This window comes from Colletes latitarsis, chromosome 12 (assembly GCF_051014445.1).
Source record: "Colletes latitarsis isolate SP2378_abdomen chromosome 12, iyColLati1, whole genome shotgun sequence".
NCBI lineage: Eukaryota > Metazoa > Arthropoda > Insecta > Hymenoptera > Colletidae > Colletes > Colletes latitarsis.
Genome location: NC_135145.1, coordinates 25,695,433 through 25,717,293, shown reverse-complemented (window position 1 = coordinate 25,717,293; position 21,861 = coordinate 25,695,433). Strand labels below are relative to the sequence as shown.

The 21,861-nt window shown below is 32.5% G+C and overlaps 1 protein-coding gene across 1 annotated transcript in view; it reads right to left on the bottom strand.

Moving 5' to 3' along the window:
* The window catches only part of Usp (retinoid X receptor ultraspiracle), a 79,649-nt gene extending 59,037 nt beyond the window's left edge, over positions 1–20,612 (bottom strand). The window contains exon 1 of the mRNA XM_076780154.1: positions 20,442–20,612. Coding sequence (XP_076636269.1) covers positions 20,442–20,460 — 19 coding nt within the window. The 5' untranslated portion in view covers positions 20,461–20,612. The remainder of the gene's footprint in view (positions 1–20,441) is intronic.
* Positions 20,613–21,861: the final 1,249 nt, after the last annotated feature.

Genomic DNA, 21,861 nt, shown 5'->3' with positions numbered 1-21,861 from the left:
AAGCATATTGAACAAGAAAAGTGAAAACGAAAGTTGATATATACGATTTTAAATGTGGTTAAACAGAGGCTGATCAAATGTACAATTTTCATTTTTTGTAAATTATTTTTGAAATATGTTAAAATCATGTCAGACAGAAAGGGTTTATTTATTGAAATTTGGGGGTTTGTTAAGTCCAGGGAATTTTAAATAATAGTTATTATATTTTTGGTGAATGATAGATGTTTAATGAGATAAAAAATGAGACTTTTGCACCTGAAAAGGGGCTTAAGAGGCTTTTTGTTTACAAAATAATGATAGTGTTGATTTGGTGTGTGTTTTTGAGGATTCAGAGAACAGTATGGCGGTCAGTGGAGGGTGCATGATCGGTCAGAGTGAGGCGACTGATTCTGCTATAAATAATGCTCGTTCACGAGGAACGAGAGGATGATCAATCAGGTGTAGGCGGAAAGAGACGCTGTCTCGAGACGAGGAAGGAGAATGAGAGAACTGTCAAGGACAACGTACGTGGCCACTGCATTGCGACGGAAGATTTCATGAAATAACTAGCAATTGAATGATAATAGCAGAGGTCAACAGATTGTAAACAGTGATTTCTGTTATTTGGAATTGGGCTATTTTTTTGATTGTAGAGGGTATGGAGATGCTGGGAATTTTAATGGGGGATTTTGGAAGATAAAATAAGACGAAGAGCAAGAATAGTTATTTGTTGATGGAGGCTTCGTTTAAAAGTTATTAACAATTGAATTTGAAAATTGGAATTGGGGTATTTTTTTCGTTTGTAGAGGGTATGGAGATGCTGGGAATTTTAATGGGGGATTCTGGAGGCCAAAATAAGATGAAAATTAAGAATAGTAATTTGTTGATTGAGGCTTCGTTTAAAAATTATTAACAATTGAATTTGCAAATTGGAATTGGGGTATTTTTTTTATTGTGGAGGGTATGGTGATGCTGAGGGGATTTTGGAGGCTAAAATAAGACGAAGATTGAGAATAGTAATTTGTTGATGGAGGCTTCGTTTAAAAGTTATTAACAATTGAATTTGAAAATTGGAATTGGGGTATTTTTTTGATTGTGGAGGGTATAGTGATGCTGAGGGGATTTTGGAGGCTAAAATAAGATGAAAATTAAGAATAGTAATTTGTTGATTGAGGCTTCGTTTAAAAGTTATTAACAATTGAATTTGAAAATTGAGATTGAGGTATTTTTTTGATTGTAGAGGGTATGGAGATGCAGGGAATTTTAATGGGGGATTCTAGAGGCCAAAATAAGACGAAAATGAAGAATACTAATTTGTTGATGGAGGCTTCGTTTAAAAGTTATTAACAATTGAATTTGAAAATTGCAAATCGATTTGGGAAAAATTATTTTTTCTTAGAGGGCTCGATTGCAATTATTTTTGGTGAATAGAGGGTCCTTCGAAATTCTAACCATTTTTGAGAAAAAAAATTGAGAAAGTTCTGAAATTTTTAGGCGAAATTTAAAAATTTCAAATCGTTTTGGAAAAATTATATTTAGTTGGAGGGGTCAATTACAATTATTTTTGGTCATTATAGATACCCCCGAAATCCTAGGCATTTTTGAGAAAAAAATTCGAGAAAATACTGAAATTTTTAGGCAAAATTTAAAAATTGCAAATCGTTTTGGAAAAATTATTTTTTGGTAGAGGAGTCGATTGCAATTATTTTATGTGAATAGATGTACATTCGAAATTTTACCCAGTTTTGAGAAAAAAAATTGAGAAAGTATTGAAATTTTTAGGCGAAATTGAAAAATTTCAAATCGTTCTAAAAAAATTATATTTAGATAGGAGGGTCAATTACAATTATTTTTGGTCATTATAGATACCCCCGAAATCCTAGGCATTTTTGAGAAAAAAATTCGAGAAAATACTGAAATTTTTAGGCAAAATTTAAAAATTGCAAATCGTTTTGGAAAAATTATTTTTTGGTAGAGGAGTCGATTGCAATTATTTTATGTGAATAGATGTACATTCGAAATTTTACCCAGTTTTGAGAAAAAAAATTGAGAAAGTATTGAAATTTTTAGGCGAAATTGAAAAATTTCAAATCGTTCTAAAAAAATTATATTTAGATAGGAGGGTCAATTACAATTATTTTTGGTTATTATACGTACCCCCGAAATTCTATGCATTTTTGAGAAAAAAATTCGAGAAAGTACTGAAATTATTAGGCGAAATTTAAAAATTGCAAATCGTTTTGGAAAAATTATATTTAGTTGGAGGGGTCGATTGCAATTATTTTTGGTCATTATATATACCCCCGAAATTCTATGCATTTTCGAGAAAAAAATTCGAGAAGGTGTGAAATTTTTCAACGAAATTGAAAAATTTCAAATCGTTCTAAAAAAATTATTTTTGATTGCAGGGATCAATTACAATCATTTTTGGTCAATAGACGTACCCCCGAAATCCTACCCATTTTCGAGAAAAAAATTCAAGTAGGTTCTGAAATTTGTCAACAAAATTAAAAAATTTCAAATCGTTTTGGAAAAATTATATTCAATTGCAGGGGTCTATTACAATAATTTTTGGTCAATAGACATACCCCCGAAATCCTACGCATTTTCGAGAAAAAAATTCAAAACAGCAGGAACTTTAAACGTTAATAACTTTTTAACAAAGCTTCAATCAACAAATTAGTATTCTTGATTTTCGTCTTATTTTGGCCCCTAGAATCCCCCATTAAAATTTTTCCCAGGGATGACTGATCACTCTATACACCCTATACAGGGTGTTTGACCACCCCCCTGGGGAAAAATTTTAATGATAGATTCTAGGGGCCAAAATAAGACGAAAATCAAGAATAGAAATTTGTTGATTGAGGCTTCGTTAAAAAGTTATTAACAGTTGAGTCTCTAATGGCGCGATGGGGACTCTCAGGTTGCGCCACTAGAGATACAATTGTTAATAACTTTTAAACGAAGCCTCAATCAACAAATTGCTATTCTTCATTTTCGTCTTATTTTGGCCCCTAGAATCCCCTACTAAAATTTCTCCCAGGGTTAACTGAACACTCTATCGAAATCAAATATAATTCAAATAAAAAATAATCTCTTTCCCTCATCAAATCCCACAATACATAGACAACAAAGCTAAAAACAATAACATGCAAATAGCTTTTTCATTTTATTTTTTATCGTGTATCAGCTGGTACAGTTCCTTTGGACCATGGGGAGAACCTTGACCAAGTTAAAGATAATCGTGTTAAGCTCTCCGTTCTCTCGTAAGCCAATCAACCGAAGAAAGTGCTTAACGGAAAGCAAATTGTTTGTTCTTTCGTTAAGCAAGTGGTATAAAAATACAAAAAGCAACGTTGCTCAACACCTTCGGGCACCTGCACGCTAACAATCGTTGCGTCTATTTGCATCCAAATATCCGATAATAGTCGCTCATTACAATGTTTTTTTTACTATAAATACCTAACACATCTGCTCCATTCGAATCAAACTCGTGTAAACAATTATTTCACGATAATTTCATATGTAAAAAGTATATTATCCATGTTTATTAAATTGAAATTTAATTTGGTTGATTTATTCATCGAAGAATAATTACTTTGTTGGCTCAGATGCACCAAAAGAATGTAAATTGATTTTAACCTGCATTTGATAATCAAAAACAGTGCATTTTTGTGAAATAGGCAATATTGAACTTATATTTGTTGTTAAAAAAATCGTAGTACTTACTTTCCATAGCAAAGTCGCGAAGAATCGATCAGAAATATGTACCAACTCACCTGCAACAGAAAAAAGAAATATAATTAGCATTTGATTGCTATGATTTTATCCGATGCAATGATTTTGACTTGAAATTTTAATGGGGGATTCTGGGGGCCAAAATAAGACGAAAATGAAGAATAGTAATTTGTCGATTGAGGCTTCGTTCAAAAGTTATTAACAGTTAAAACTGCAGTGGCGCAACGTGAGAGTCCCCATCGCGCCACTACAGTTACAATTGTTAATAACTTTTAAACGAAGCCTCAATCGACAAAATGTTATTCTTCATTTTCGACTTATTTTGGTCCCTAGAATCCCCCATTAAAATTTCTCCCAGGGTTAATTGAACACTCTGCATAAAAAAAAAAAAATGAAATCAATTTTCTTTGTTGTAACGATACCTAATACGACTTGCAATTATTTCTGACTGAATCTGGCTGAAATATTTAAGATCCAATCTCGTTTTTGTTTTGTTTATTAACTAAATTAATTTTAAATTGAATTTCGAGTTGTTTTTTCGACCCAATTTCGAATGCATCGAAGCTTTCACTCGGCTAGGAAAGCATCAAGCACGAATCGCGTTCTGAAATTGCAGTGGCAACCTTGACATTCCCACGAGATCTGTAAATGGAACCCCGTCACGTAAAGTGTACTTCCGAGGACCTTGCAACAGGAAATCATTCGGTGGCTTTCTCGAATAAGGTTATGAAGTTCGTTGTCTAATAAAAATATGTGTAAAAAACCCTTTTTTCGATGCGAAATGAATGTAGAATATTTGTTATTTAAGGTTGATTTATTGTGTTATAGAGGGTGTTCGGTTATTCCTGGGAAAAATTTTAATGGGGGATTCTAGAGGCCAAAATGAGACGAAAATGAAGAATAGAAATTTGTTGATTGAGGCTTAGTTAAAAAGTTATTAATAAATTAAAATTGAAAAGTTTCAAATCATTCTGGAAAAATTATTTTTGATTGCGAGGGTCAATTATAAGCATTTTTGGTCATTAGAGATATTCTTGAAATTCTAACCACTTTTGAGAAAAAAATTCGAGAATTTGGGAAATTTTTCGACGAAATTAAAAAATTTCTAATCGTTCTAAAAAAATTATATTTAGTTACTGGGGTTAATTACAAGCATTTTTGGTCATTAGACATACCTTCGAAATTCTAACCGTTTTCGAGAAAAAAATTCGAGAATTTGGGAAAATTTTCGATGAAATTAAAAAATTTCTAATCGTTCTAAAAAAATTATATTTAATTACAGGGGTCAATTAGAAGTATTTTTGGTCAATAGACATACCTTCGGAATTCTAACCATTTTTGAGAAAAAAATTCGAGAAGGTGTGAAATTTTTTGACGAATTAAAAAAATTTCAAATCATACTAAAAAAATTATATTTAGTTGGAGGGATGAAATAGAAGTATTTTTGGTGGATAGACGTACCCTCGAAATCGTAACCATTTTCGAGAAAAAAATTCCTTACCGAAAATATAATTTCAGGCCTCCCCTAAATTTCATGTGAAACTTTAAAACACCATAACTTTTGAACGGATTGGACGATTTTAAAGTTCAAAAAGCCAAACTCCGCGTATTTTAGTGTAAAATATGTAGAAATTGTAAAAATATTCAAAAAGTTAATGCTTGACATCGCAAAATTAGAAAAACCCCATAAAAATGGTCCAATTTTCAAACGACCATAAATCCTACTATAGTGAAAATATTCAAATGAAATTTTGAGGAGAACTAGAGTTCATGGATATCTACAAAAAAGTATTAAACAACTTTTCTGTACAACGCCCAACAAATTTATTAAAAATGAAGAACGAATTTTTAAGAAACATCGACAGGGGGTAGGCTGCCTAAATTTCTCGACGAAAAAAAAAATTTCAAATCGTTCTAGAAAAATTATTTTCGGTTGCAGGGGTCAATTACAATAATTTTTGGTCATTAGACATACCCCCAAAATCCTACCCAATTTCGAGAAAAAAATTCGAGAAGATATTAAAATATTTAGACGAAATTCAAAAATTTCAAATCATTCTAAAAAAATTATATTTAATTACAGGGGTCAATTAGAATAATTTTTGGTCATTACATATACTCTCGAAATCCTATCCAAATTTGAGAAAAAAAATCGTTTAGATGTTGAAATTTTTCGGCGAAAAAAAAATTTTTCAAATCGTTCTAAAAAAATTATCCTCGGTTGCAGGGGTAAATTACAATCATTTTATGTCATTAGACATACCTCAAAAATCCTACTCAAATTCGAGAAAAAAATTCGAGAAGGTACTAAAATTTTTAGACGAAATTAAAAAATTTCTAATCATTCTAAAAAAATTATACTTAATTACAGGGGTCAATTACAATCATTTTATGTCATCACACATACCTAAAAAATCCTGCCCAATTTCGAGAAAAAAATTCAATTAGCTACTAAAATTTTTAGACGAATTTAAAAAATTTCAAATCATTCTAAAAAAATTACCCTCGTTTGCAGGGGTAAATTACAATCATTTTATGTCATTACACATACCTCAAAAATCCTACCCAAATTCGAGAAAAAAATTTGAGTAGGTTCTAAAATTTTTCTTCAAAATTAAAAAATTTCAAATCATTGTAAAAAAATTATCCTCAATTGTAGTGGTTAATTACAATCATTTTATGTCATTACACATACCCCCGAAATCCTACCCCATTTCGAAAAAAAAATTCCTCCCCGAAAATCCAAAATTTTTCGAAGAAAAAAAAATTTCAAATCATTCTAAAAAAATTACTCTCAATTGCAAGGGTCAATTACAATCATTTTATGTCATTACACATACCCCCGAAATCCTACCCCATTTCGAGAAAAAAATTCCTCCCCGAAAATCCAAAATTTTTCGACGATTAAAAAATTTCAAATCATTCTAAAAAAATTACTCTCAATTGCAAGGGTCAATTACAATCATTTTATGTCATTACACATACCCCCGAAATCCTACCCCATTTCGAGAAAAAAATTCCTCCCCGAAAATCCAAAATTTTTCGACGATTAAAAAATTTCAAATCATTCTAAAAAAATTATCCTCGTTTGCAGGGGTAAATTACAATCATTTTTGGTCATTAGACATACCCCCAAAATCCTACCCCATTTCGAGAAAAAAATTCCTCCCCGAAAATCCAAAATTTTTCGAAGAAAAAAAAATGTCAAATCATTCTAAAAAAATTACTCTCAATTGCAAGGGTCAATTACAATCATTTTATGTCATTACACATACCCCCGAAATCCTACCCCATTTCGAGAAAAAAATTCCTCCCCGAAAATCCAAAATTTTTCGACGATTAAAAAATTTCAAATCATTCTAAAAAAATTACCCTCGTTTGCAGGGGTCAATTACAATCATTTTTGGTCATTAGACATACCCCCGAAATCCTACCCCATTTCGAGAAAAAAATTCCTCCCCGAAAATCCAAAATTTATCGAAGAAAAAAAAATGTCAAATCATTCTAAAAAAATTACTCTCAATTGCAAGGGTCAATTACAATCATTTTATGTCATTACACATACCCCCAAAATCCTACCCAATTTCGAGAAAAAAATTCAGAATGAATGAAACTTATGGGACATCAGTATAAATAAGCTTAAATAAACATGGCGATTTATCACGAAACTTCATCATAAAATTCATAATACTTTTCCACAGACCCATTTTCTAAACTGTCATTGTAATAAATAGTTAAAATAAAGTCCCTTTTTATGGATACAATTTTTGAAATTCTGTATTCTCTAATATCAATTGCTTATGATAAATATTTTCAAAAAATCATTCTCTGTGCAATCGAGCTTGCTTAACCATCACATTTTAATCACATCAAAATTTTCTCAAATTTCAATTTCACGTCCAATCACATAAATATTCATATCTCATCAGAAGAAACTAATTAATCAAATTAACAATAATCTCTCGTTAATATCTGTCCACCAAATCAGTCTAGGCACTATTTTAATGAGACTGTTGAATAAAAATCCCTGAAAGGACGCCGCCTGATATTCAAATCAGGATCGAAGGATCTTCGATAAAAAGTGTTGGATACTTGGAACTCATTAATCGAAGAAACCTCCGAAGGTGAAGCATAATTACTCTCACACACCTTCATCCGCTTCCTGATAATATCTTCCAAATAAACATTCTAAAATTCTAAAATCTCGATCTAGCAGTCCACGTCAGACTGAGATGAGGAAGAAACCTGTTGGCTGACGAGGAAATGGGTCGCACGAGGACCGCGAATGAGTCATTATGCATCACTATGTAGGTGTCTGGAGTCGCGACCGGGAAGCTAGAACTGGTCAGAGTACGCGAAAGGGGAGGGGAAGTGGGTCAGTAGGTGAGTCGTGCTAAACAGTGCACGGGAGTGTCCCGACATTGACCTATATGTCCACTCTGTGTGTGCACTTCCCCCTCCACGCGCCCTTCCCCCGGGCGTCCCCTCCCGCGATGCACTTCCCAGCCAATTGCATAGAGGGTCTGCTTGCACTCGGAGTCCACTCCCCCCCACCAGCCACGCCACCCCGGCGCCCCGCCCCCTGGCAGACGCGATCGATGCCCCAACGAGACAGCCGCGAATTCATCACTTGCAAATAACCCTGTTTTTGATAAGCCATAACTCGTAGGATAGTGGATGTATTTGAGTGAAACTTTTTTCTGAAGTAGAGCTCGTAGGTAGTTATCAAAATGTATTAGAGAATTTTTTTGTAGGGGGTCAAATAAAATTTGTAAAAATGGAGAGATGTTTTATGGAACACTGATGGGGTGACTTAATTTTTTGATGAAAAATAAATTTCGAATTGTTCTGGAAAAAATACTGGTAGTTGCAGGGGTTTATTACAATCATTTTTGGTCGTTAAATATGTACTTTAAATAGTATCCACTTTTGGGGAAAAAATTCGAGAAGGTGTGAAGTTTTTCGATAAAATTCGAAAATTCCAAATCGTTCTAGAAAAAATATATTTAGTTACAGTGGGCAATTGTAATCATTTTTGGTCAATAGACGTACCCTTGGAATCTTAACCATTTTTGAGAAAAAAATTCGAGTAGATACTGAAATTTTTGGACGAAATTAAAAAATTTCAAATCATATTAAAAAAATTATATTTAGTTGGGGGGATCAATTAGAAGTATTTTTGGTCAATAGACGTACCCTCAAAATCCTAACCATTTTCGAAAAAAAAATTCGAGTAGGTGCTGAAATTTTTAGACGAAATTAAAAAATTTCCAATCATACTAAAAAAATTATATTTAGTTGGGGGGATCAATTAGAAGTATTTTTGGGCAATAGACGTACCCCTGAAATCCTTCCCCCTTACGAGAAAAAAATTCGAGAAGGTATTGAAATTTTTCGAGAAAATTAAAAAATTTCAAATCCTTATAAAAAAATTATGTTTAGTTACAGTGGGCAATTATAATCATTTTGGGTCATTATATATAACCTCGAAATCCTACGCATTTTTGAGAAAAAAATTGTTTACTGAAAATATAATTCCTGGCTAGAAATGTCTGCCCAAATTTTCATGCGAATTTTTAAAACGCCATAACTTCTGAACGGAATGGACGATTTTAATGTTTGAAAAGGCAAACGACGCGTATTTTAGTAGGGAATATATAGAAATTGTAAAAATATTCAAAAAATTTATGCTTGACACCGCAAAAATTAAAAAACCCCAATAAAATTGGTCCAATTTTCAAACGACCATAACTCCTACGATAGTGAATATATTTAAATGAAACTTTTTTTTAAATTAGAGCTCTTGGGTACCTACAAAAAAGTATTAGACAACTTTTCTGTAAGGCGTCAAATAAAACTATCAAAAATGAAAAACTAAGTTTTAAGAAAAATTGACATGAACTAGGTATCTAAATTTTTCGACAAAAATAACAAATTTCAAATCGTCCCAAAAAAATTATATTTAGTTACAGTGGGCAATTACTATCATTTTTGGTCATTATACATACCCCCGAAATCTTACGCATTTTTGAGAAAAAAATTTGAATAGATACTGAAATTTTTAGACGAAATTCAAAAATTTCAAATCGTGTTAAAAAAATTATATTTAGTTGGGGGGGGTCAATTAGAAGTATTATTGGTCAATAGACGTACCCCCGAAATCCTACGCATTTTCGAGAAAAAAATTCCTAAACGAAAATCTAAAAAATGGTTCCCCGAAATTTCATTAAAAAATCTTTAATGCGTCATAACTTCTGAACAGGTTGGAGGATTTTAATGTTTAAAAAAGCAATCAACGCGTATTTTAGTGGAGAATATATAGAAATTGTAAAAATATTCAAAAATTTTATGCTTGACACCGCAAAAATTAAAAAACCCCAATAAAAGTGGTCCAATTTTCAAACGACCATAACTCCTATAATAGTGAATATATTTGAATGAAACTTTTTTCTAAAATAGAGCTCATAGGCACCTACAAAAAAGTATTACACAACTTTTCTGTAAAGCGTCTCAGGAAATTACTAAAAATCAAAAACGAATTATTAAGAAAAATCGACAGGGGGTAGGTGCCTAAATTTTTCAGGGAAAAAAAAAATTTCAAATCATTCTGGAAAAATTCTTTTTAGTTAGAGGGGTCAATTGCAATCATTTTCGGTCATTAGACCTACCCTCAAAATCCTACCCACTTTCGAGAAAAAAATTCGAGAATGTATTGAAATTTTTAGACGAAATTAAAAAATTTCAAATCATTCTAAAAAAATTATTCTCGTTTACAAGGGTCGATTACAATAATTTTCGGTCATTAGACCTACCCCCAAAATCCTACCCACTTTCGAGAAAAAAATTCCTTAGCGAAAATCTAATTAGGCGCCAAAATTTTTCGACAAAAAAAAAATTCAAATCGTTCTAAAAAAAATATATTTAATTACAGTGGGCAATGGCAATAATTTTCGGTCATTACACATACCCCCGAAATCCCATCCAATTTCGAGAAAAAAAATCTAGAAACTACAGAAATTTTCAAACGAACTTAAAAAATTTCAAATCATTCTAAAAAAATTATTTTCGTTTGCAGGGGTAAATTACAATCATTTTTGAAGAGAACGACCATTGGACTGATTTTTCACGACCCCCGGAATCCACATAAAAACAACCATAAAGAAAATCTTCCCAAATCACTGTTAAATAATCGATCGAAACAATGGCGTTCATAGAAATAATTATAATTGTAATTTTCTCCTATCGTACAGCTTCTCATTTAATTACTTCACACTAATTGTATGAAATAAATACAATTACAATAATTTCATCATCTTTTTCTCTGAATTGTTGAGTTTTGTATTGTTCTAGCCAACAATCGCGTCGGCCATTTTGGTCTCCGTCCAACGGAAGCGTGGAATTTCCCGAGAAAAGTCGCGCTTGCGCAACTGGGCCCGCAGCTGTCTCACCTGCTCGGTCGCGAAAAGTGTCTCGAAAGCAGCCTTGGCGAGGGACAACGATAAATAAATCGTTTCGCAACGCGATCTGCGTACGAGCACGCGTGCAACCTTGCGGAAATATAAATAGAGACCGCGCCAGGGAAGGAGGGAAACTCGAACGAGTCAGTCACACTCCACGTGTTTTTCTCACGCATGGCGGACGAGCTTTACCACCACACTCCATCGCGTCAACTGTTGGAGATACAACCACTACAATCTTGTTGCTTTTCTGTCTCAGTTTGGTATAGTTTACTGCGTAATTTAATGTTGATTGCAACAATTTATAATGAATGGAAATTATTTATTTTCTATTTCAATTTCAATTTTATTTTCTATTTCAATTTCAATTTTATTTTCAATTTCAATTTCAATTTTATTTTCAATTTCAATTTCAATTTCGGGGATCGAACCCAAGCTTTCAGGGCCCAATTCTTACAATTTCAATTTCAATTTCAATTTCATTTTCATTTTCAATTTTGGGGATCGAACCCAAGCTTTCAGGGCCCAATTCTTACAATTTCAATTTCAATTTCAATTTCAATTTCATTTTCAATTTCGGGGATCGAATCCAAGCTTTCAGGGCCCAATTCTTACAATTTCAATTTCAATTTCAATTTCATTTTCAATTTTGGGGATCGATCCCAAGCTTTCAGGGCCCAATTCTTACAATTTCAATTTCAATTTCATTTTCAATTTTGGGGATCGAACCCAAGCTTTCAGAGCCCAATTCTTACAATTTCAATTTCAATTTCAATTTCAATTTCAATTTCAATTTCATTTTCAATTTCGGGGATCGAACCCAAGCTTTCAGGGCCCAATTCTTACAATTTCAATTTCAATTTTATTTTCAATTTCAATTTCAATTTCAATTTCAATTTTATTTTCAATTTCAATTTCAATTTCAATTTCAATTTCAATTTCATTTTCAATTTCGGGGATCGAACCCAAGCTTTCAGGGCCCAATTCTTACAATTTCAATTTCAATTTCAATTTCAATTACAATTCCAATTTCAATTACAATTACAATTACAATTACAATTTCAATTACAATTTCAATTACAATTTCAATTACAATTTCAATTACAATTTCAATTTCAATTTCAAATGTAACTTGCAAATTTAAGTTATTCACACCACGTTCATAGGTGGTTAAGTGATGGTTAAAATTTAATAATTTACAAGAATGATGATTCATTCATTATTAAATAATTAAATTATTAATATTGATGTATAGTTATTAAATTACTAAATTGATGTATAGTTATGTAATTCTCATGAGAGTTTCACGAAGCTGATAAAAAAAATTTCACCGCGACCCTGATCTACCAGATGGCGCGTAAACCGATCGCGCAAGCTGTGGGAAGGACTATTTTTCTTTTATCGCGAAACGATCGCCATTAAACAGTGTTTGTGTATTTCGATCGATTTAAACACTTTGAAATAATGGAAACATTGTAAATATTTTTATTCTTTCGGAGGAAAACAAGGAAAATATACTGGGGTGTTAGGCTAATCTTGGGGGAAATTTTAATGGGGGATTCTAGAGGCTAGAATATTAATTTTTTGATTGAGGCTTTGTTTAAAAGTTATTAACAATTGAATTTAAAAATTGCAAATTGTTTTGGGAAAATTATTTTTGGTTGCAGGGGTCGATTAGAATCATTTTTGGTCATTAGATATATCGTCGAAATTTTAACTATTTTCGAGAAAAAAATTCGAGAAGATATACAATTTTTAGACGAAATTAAAAAATTTCAAATCGTACTAAAAAAATTATAGCTAGTTACTGTGGGTAATTACAATTATTTTTGGTCATTAGACACATCCCTGAAATCCCACCCAGTTTCTAGAAAAAAATTCGAGAAAATATTGAAATTTTTAGACGAAATTCAAAAATTTCAAATCGTACTAAAAAAATTATAGTTAGTTACAGGGGGTAATTGCAATTATTTTTAGTCATTATACGTACCCCTGAAATCCCACCCAGTTTCGAGAAAAAAATTCGAGAAGGTACTGAAATTTTTAGACGAAATTGAAAAATTCCAAATCGTACTAAAAAAATTATAGTTAGTTACAGTAGGCAATTACAATTATTTTTGGTCATTAGACACACCCCTGAATTCCTACCCAGTTTCTAGAAAAAAATTCGAGAAAATACTGAAATTTTTAGACGAAATTCAAAAATTTCAAATCGTACTAAAAAAATTATAGTTAGTTACAATGGGTAATTACAATCATTTTTGGTCATTAGACACACCCCTGAATTCCTACCCAGTTTCTAGAAAAAAATTCGAGAAAATACTGAAATTTTTAGACGAAATTGAAAAATTCCAAATCGTACTAAAAAAATTATAATTAGTTACAGTAGGCAATTACAATTATTTTTGGTCATTAGACACACCCCTAAATTCCCACCCAGTTTCAAGAAAAAAATTCGAGAAGGTATTGAAATTTTTAGACGAAATTCAAAAATTTCAAATCGTACTAAAAAAATTATAGTTAGTTACTGTGGGTAATTACAATTATTTTTGGTCATTATACATACCCCTGAATTCCTACTCAGTTTCTAGAAAAAAATTCGAGAAAATACTGAAATTTTTAGACGAAATTCAAAAATTTCAAATCGTACTAAAAAAATTATAGTTAGTTACTGTGGGAAATTACAATTATTTTTGGTCATTAGACATACCCCTGAAATCCTATCCACTTTCGAGAAAAAAATTCGAGTAGGTAATTCAATTTTTAGACGAAATTCAAAAATTTCAAATCGTACTAAAAAAATTATAGTTAGTTACTGTGGGTAATTACAATAATTTTTGGTCATTAGACATACCCCCAAAATCCTACCCAATTTCGAGAAAAAAAATCGTTTAGGTGGAGAAATTTTTTGGCGACAAAAAAATTTTTCAAATCATTCTAAAAAAATTACCCTCGTTTGCAGGGGTAAATTACAATCATTTTATGTCATTACACATACCTAAAAAATCCTACCCAAATTCGAGAAAAAAATTCGAGAAGATATTAAAATTTTTAGACGAAATTAAAAAATTTCTAATCATTCTAAAAAAATTATAGTTAGTTACAGTGGGTAATTACAATTATTTTTGGTCATTATACATACCCCTGAATTCCTACCCACTTCCTAGAAAAAAATTCGAGAAAATACTGAAATTTTTAGACGAAATTCAAAAAATTTCAAATCATACTAAAAAAATTATAGTTAGTTACTGTGGGTAATTACAATCATTTTTGGTCATTAGACACACCCCTGAAATTCTATCCACTTTCGAGAAAAAAATTCGAGAAAATACTGAAATTTTTAGACGAAATTAAAAAATTTCAAATCATACTAAAAAAATTATAGTTAGTTACAGTAGGCAATTACAATCATTTTTGGTCATTAGACATACCCCTGAAATCCTACCCACTTCCTAGAAAAAAATTCGAGAAAGTACTGAAATTTTTAGACGAAATTCAAAAATTTCAAATCATACTAAAAAAATTATAGTTAGTTACAGTAGGCAATTACAATTATTTTTGGTCATTAGACACACCCCCGAAATCCTACGCATTTTCCAGAAAAAAATTCGAGAAATTACTGAAATTTTTAGACGAAATTGAAAAATGTCAAATCGTACTAAAAAAATTATAGTTAGTTACTGTGGGTAATTACAATCATTATTGGTCATTAGACACACCCCTAAATTCCCACCCAGTTTCTAGAAAAAAATTCGAGAAAATACTGAAATTTTTAGACGAAATTCAAAAATTTCAAATCATACTAAAAAAATTATAGTTAGTTACTGTGGGTAATTACAATTATTTTTGGTCATTAGACACACCCCTGAAATTCTATCCACTTTCGAGAAAAAAATTCGAGTAGGTAATTCAATTTTTAGACGAAATTCAAAAATTTCAAATTGTACTAAAAAAATTATAATTAGTTACAGTAGGCAATTACAATTATTTTTGGTCATTATACATACCCCTAAATTCCCACCCAGTTTCGAGAAAAAAATTCGAGAAAATACAGAAATTTTTAAACGAAATTCAAAAATTTCAAATCGTACTAAAAAAATTATATTTAATTACAGTGGGTAATTACAATTATTTTTAGTCATTATACGTACCCCTGAAATCCTACCCACTTCCTAGAAAAAAATTCGAGAAAATACTGAAATTTTTGGACGAAATTCAAAAATTTCAAATCATACTAAAAAAATTATATTTAATTACAGTGGGTAATTACAATCATTATTGGTCATTAGACACACCCCCGAAATCCTCGGCATTTTCCAGAAAAAAATTCCTTACTGAAAATATATTTAATAATTTTGTGTATATTTAATAATAAGCTTGTCCACCTCGTTTTTATCGAGAGAAGTATGTCGCAATCATGCACGTTCGTCGAAATTTTCGAGCGTCACGAGAACGACCATACTTGACCAGCGCAACGATTCCATACGTGCGGTATGGGCAGAAAAAAAGGAAAACAATTTTCGAAGCGCGATAAACCGCTCGTTGTTACACGTCGCCCCGCGATAAGGCTTCGTGTCAATAGTTGGCGAACTTATCTTCCCAGTAACGCAATTGTTTTCAGCGGAAATTTTTTATCTATTTGCTTTTTTGCCCCCGAAGTCCTCGCGATAGGAATTGCAAGTTCGTCGCCGATACGAAGTAATCGAACTGCACGTAACAAGCAAATAGAGAGATAAAAATTAATAAGGGAGTTGCAAAGTGTTCCTGGCGTACACGGTTGATTTGAAAATTGAATTGAAAGGGATGTTGGGAGGGTTAAGAGTATATTTTACCTGTTGTCTCGAAACGAAGTTTTGAAATGGTGTTTTTCTCATTTAGAGGGGTCAAGGGCTAACTTTTTGAATATTTATAGAATTTGTAGATATTGTACACTAAAATACGCGTTGATTGCCTTTTTAAATATTAAAATTGTGAAATTCGTTTAGATGTTATGATGTTTTAAAGATTCGAATGTTTCGGGGGTACGTTTCTGGCTTGGAATTGTATTTTTATTTAGGAATTTTTTTCTCGGAAATGCGTAGGATTTCGGGGGTTTGTGTAATGACCAAAAATTATTGTAATTGCTTACTGAAGCAATGCAAGAATACCAATTTGTTGATGGAGGCTTCGTTAAAAAGTTATTAACAATTAAATTCAACAATTTCGAATCGTTCTGGAAAAATTATTTTTGGTTACAGGGGTCAATTACAAACATTTTTGGTCATTAGACCTACTCCCGAAATTCTACGCATTTTCGAGAAAAAAATTCGAAAAAGTATTGAAATTTTTAGTCGATATTAAAAAATTTCAAATCGTTCTAAAAAAAATATATTTAATTACAGTGGGCAATGGCAATAATTTTCGGTCATTATACATATCCCCGAAATCCTACGCATTTTCGAGAAAAAAAATCGAGAAAGTACTGAAATTTTTAGTCGAAATTAAAAAATTTCAAATCATACTAAAAAAATTATATTTAATTATAGGGGTCAATTACAAACATTTTTGGTCATTATACATACCCCCGAAATCCTATGCATTTTCGAGAAAAAAAATCGAGAAAGTATTGAAATTTTTAGTCGAAATTAAAAAATTTCAAATCATTCTGAAAAAATTATATTTAATTACAGGGGTCAATTACAAACATTTTTGGTCATTATACATACCACCGAAATCCTACGCATTTTCGAGAAAAAAATTGTTTACCGAAAATATAATTTCTGGCCAAGAAATATTTACCCGAATTTGCATTCGAATATTCAAAACATCATAACTTCTGAACGGATTGGAGGATTTTAATGTTTAAAAAGGCAAACGACGCGTATTTTATTGGAGAATATATAGAAATTGTAAAAATATTCAAAAAGGTGATGCTTGACACCGCAAAAATTAAAAAACCCCCATAGAAATGGTCCAATTTTCAAACAGCCATAACTCCTGTAATAGTGAATATATTTGAATGAAACTTTTTTCTAAAGTAGAGCTCAGGGGTACCTACAAAAAAGTATTAAACAACTTTTCTGTAGGACATCAAACAAAATTACTAAAAATTAAAAACGAATCTTTAAGGAAAATCGATAAGGGGGTAGGTGCCTAAATTCTTCGACAAAATTAAAAAATTTCAAATCATACTAAAAAAATTATATTTAGTTGGAGGGGTTAATTGCAATCATTTTCGGTCATTAGACCTACCCCCGAAATCCTACCCACTTTCGAGAAAAAAATTCGAGAAGGTTTGAAAATATTCGATGAAAAAAAAAAAATTTCAAATCATTCTAAAAAAAATATTGTCGATTGCGGGGGTCAATTGCAATAATTTTTGGTGAATAGACCTACCCCCGAAATCTTGCGCATTTTCGAGAAAAAAATTCAAAACAGCAGGAACTTTAAACGTTAATAACTTTTTAACGAAGCCTCTATCAACAAATTCCTATTCTTCATTTTCGTCTTATTTTGGCCTCTAGAATCTACCATTAAAATTTTTCCCAGGAATAACCGAACACCCTATATACTTTATACAGGGTGTTCGATAAACCATGGGAAAAATTTTAATGGTAGATTCTAGAGGCCAAAATAAGTCGAAAATCAAGAATACCAATTTCTTGATAGAGGCTTCGTTAAAAAGTTATTAACAATTGCGTCTGTCGAATGTATACATATTAACAGGTTGAAAGTCAAAATGTCCACTAAGTAAACATTTTACGTTTAAACAATAAGAAACTACTTAATTTAACATTCGTTATAGTACAGGATGATTACGTTACAAATAGAAAAACCCTCCAACGTCAATAAAAAGTCGATAAAAGTCACGTTAAAAACAAAAGCATAGTCCACATTCGATACTCTATTAATAACCTCGTTCATTTTTCCATTTCCTGAAATCTAACCTATAATTATCTTTTTACCGCTTTAAGAAAACACATTCAGCAAGAATTACCAACTTTGATCTCGACTTGCAAAAAACTAACCATCAAATCCTTCAATTTCATCACAAATTCAATTACAAAACCCACGAATCCCGTCGAATCAACCCCCTCGAAATGATACAAAGTTCCCAAACTCAAAAAAAATAACCAAAGCCTCAAATCGAACTAACCTGTTTCGATAAAACAAACTTGCAAAAAACTAACCATCAAATCTTTTAATTTCGTCACAAATGCAATTACAAAATCCACGAATTCCATTAAATCAACCCCCTCGAAATGATACAAAGTTCCCAAACTCAAAAAAATAACCAAAGTCTCAAGTCGAACTAACCTGTTTCGATAAAACAAACTTGCAAAAAACTAACCATCAAATCGTTTAATTTCGTCACAAATGCAATTACAAAACCCACGAATTCCATCGAATCAACCCCCTCGAAATGATACAAAGTTCCCAAACTCAAAAAAATAACCAAAGTCTCAAATCGAACTAACCTGTTTCGATAAAACAAACTTGCAAAAAACTAACCATCAAATCCTTTGATTTCGTCACAAATGCAATTACAAAACCCACGAATTCCATTAAATCAACCCCCTCGAAATGATACTCCCATACAAAGTTCCCAAACTCAAAAAAATAACCAAAGTCTCAAATCGAACTAACCTGTTTCGATAAAACTTGCAAAAAACTAACCATCAAATCTTTTAATTTCGTCACAAATGCAATTACAAAACCCACGAATTCCATTAAATCAACCCCCTCGAAATGATACAAAGTTCCCAAACTCAAAAAAATAACCAAAGCCTCAAATCGAACTAACCTGTTTCGATAAAACTTGCAAAAAACTAACCATCAAATCTTTTAATTTCGTCACAAATTTAATTACAAAACCCACGAATTCCATTAAATCAACTCCCTCGAAATGATACTCCCAAACTCAAAAAAATAACCAAAGTCTCAAATCAAACTAACCTGTTTCGATAAAACAAACTTGCAAAAAACTAACCATCAAATCTTTTAATTTCGTCACAAATTCAATTACAAAACCCACGAATCCCCTCGAAATGATACAAAGTTCCCAAATTCAAAAAAATAACCAAAGATTCAAATCGAACTAACCTGTTTCGATAAAAGAAACTTGCAAAAAACTAACCATCAAATCTTTTAATTTCGTCACAAATGCAATTACAAAACCCACGAATTCCATTAAATCAACCCCCTCGAAATGATACAAAGTTCCCAAACTCAAAAAAATAACCAAAGTCTCAAATCGAACTAACCTGTTTCGATAAAACAAACTTGCAAAAAACTAACCATCAAATCTTTTAATTTCGTCACAAATGATACTCCCATACAAAGTTCCCATACTCAAAAAAATAACCAAAGCCTCAAATCGAACTAACCTGTTTCGAGAAAACAAACTTGCAAAAAACTAACCATCAAATCGTTTAATTTCGTCACAAATGCAATTACAAAACCCACGAATCCCATCGAATCAACCGCCTCGAAATGATACTCCCAAACTCAAAAAAATAACCAAAGATTCAAATCGAACTAACCTGTTTCGATAAAACAAACTTGCAAAAAACTAACCATCAAATCCTTCGATTTCGTCACAAATTTAATTACAAAACCCACGAATCCCGTCGAATCAACCCCCTCGAAATGATACAAAGTTCCCAAACTCAAAAAAATAACCAAAGCCTCAAATCGAACTAACCTGTTTCGATAAAAGTCCCTGCGAGAGGGTTGAACAGCGACAGGAGGGGTTAATTCGCACTAGCTTGAGGTAGGACGTGCCCAGACGGTCGACAGGTGTCGCCACATTGCAACACATGCTTGACTCGGTCAGGCGATAATAATTCTCACGTGTCGAGCGGTCCCGTGGCTTCAATCGAGGCTTTATCTAGGTTAAAGACACGCCATTGCGTAACAGAAACGGCAGTCACAACAGTTTCGGCTCAGACGTGACAGAAAACCGAAAACGACCGACCAGACTCTCAGAGAAACTTTTGCACGGCACGAGAGAAGGTACAGTCAGCCCCAAAAGCGCGTGACACAGATTTGGCCAGGCAATTTTCAGAGAATACCATTGCAAACGAGGCTAGCACGTTTCTAGGGGGTCACAGACGGATTCAAGATGGGGACCAACGAGGAATTCTCTGCTAATGTCGCGGTTGACGCCGCGAATGCGGTCACTGAACTAGTTCAGTTTCGACCCTGACACTGCCATTGCCCCCAGGTCGCGATTTGTGTCAGAGACTCAATATTGCCGCGATTTTATTTGCTCGCAAGCTCACTCACCTCTCTCGCTAGACTCCATCGCGATGGGGCTTCTGGCTCCGTGCTGGACGTACTGCACACTGAATCGCCGAGCACACGTGGAATATCGGTTGTGGATTTCGGCCAGCTCGAAATTCACCACGGTATAAACATGGCCGGTCGATCTCTTGTCACAATTACCGCGGGGTCGTTGAACTCTTCGAAAATCTGGACACTACGATCCGGAGCGCCGGCGGGCATGTGTCTTTTTTCCGTGTACGCGAAAAATGGTTAAGTACGGTAATTTAGTACGTGCACCCTAAAAATAGATCGCGAATTCGACGATTGTTTTGACTAAGTGTGTGGTTTGCAACCTACTCGGAGGCGGCGCTACGGGTTGGGCACTGCTGGCCAGTGATTCTGGGGAGTGGCGCCAGGGGGCTACGGCGAGAGAGAGATTGTGGCGGTAAAATTGATTTGAATATTCTTGGGAAGTGAGATAATTGGAATTTGAGATGAGTATTTGATGGGAATTATTAGATATGGTGCGTTTGGGTGTGTAAGATGGTGTACTGAGTGACTAGGACTAATTGTTAAGAATATAAATTTCTTGGAAAGTTATTAAGAATTAAGTTCGAAGATTTCGAATCGTTCTGGAAAAATTATTTTTAGTTGAGGGGGTTAATTATAAGCATTTTTGGTCATTAGACATACCCTTGAAATTCTACGCATTTTTGAGAAAAAAATTCGAGAAGGTATTGAAATTATTAGAGGAAATTGAAAAACTTTAAATCGTTCTAAAAAAATTATATTTCATTACAGGGGTTAATTACTGGCATTTTTGGTCATTAAACATACCCTTGAAATTCTACGCATTTTTGGGAAAAAAATTCGAGAAGGTATTGAAATTATTAGAGGAAATTGAAAAATTTTAAATCGTTCTAAAAAAATTATATTTAATTACAGGGGTTAATTACTGGCATTTTTGGTCATTAGATATATCCTTGAAATTCTACGTATTTTCGAGAAAAAAATTCGAGAAGGTATTGAAATTATTAGAGGAAATTGAAAAATTTTAAATCGTTCTAAAAAAATTATATTTAATTACAGGGGTTAATTACTGGCATTTTTGGTCATTAGACATACCCTTGAAATTCTACGCATTTTTGAGAAAAAAATTCGAGAAGGTATTGAAATTATTAGAGGAAATTGAAAAATTTTAAATCGTTCTAAAAAAATTATATTTAATTACAGGGGTTAATTACTGGCATTTTTAGTCATTAGATATATCCTTGAAATTCTGCGCAGTTTTTAGAAAAAAATTCGAGAAGGTGGGGAAGTTTTTCGATGGAAAGAAGAATTCAAATCGTGAATTGGACGATTGTTTTGACTAACAGTGTGTGGTTTGCAACCTACTCGGAGGCGGCGCTACGGGTTGGGCACTGCTGGCCAGTGATTCTGG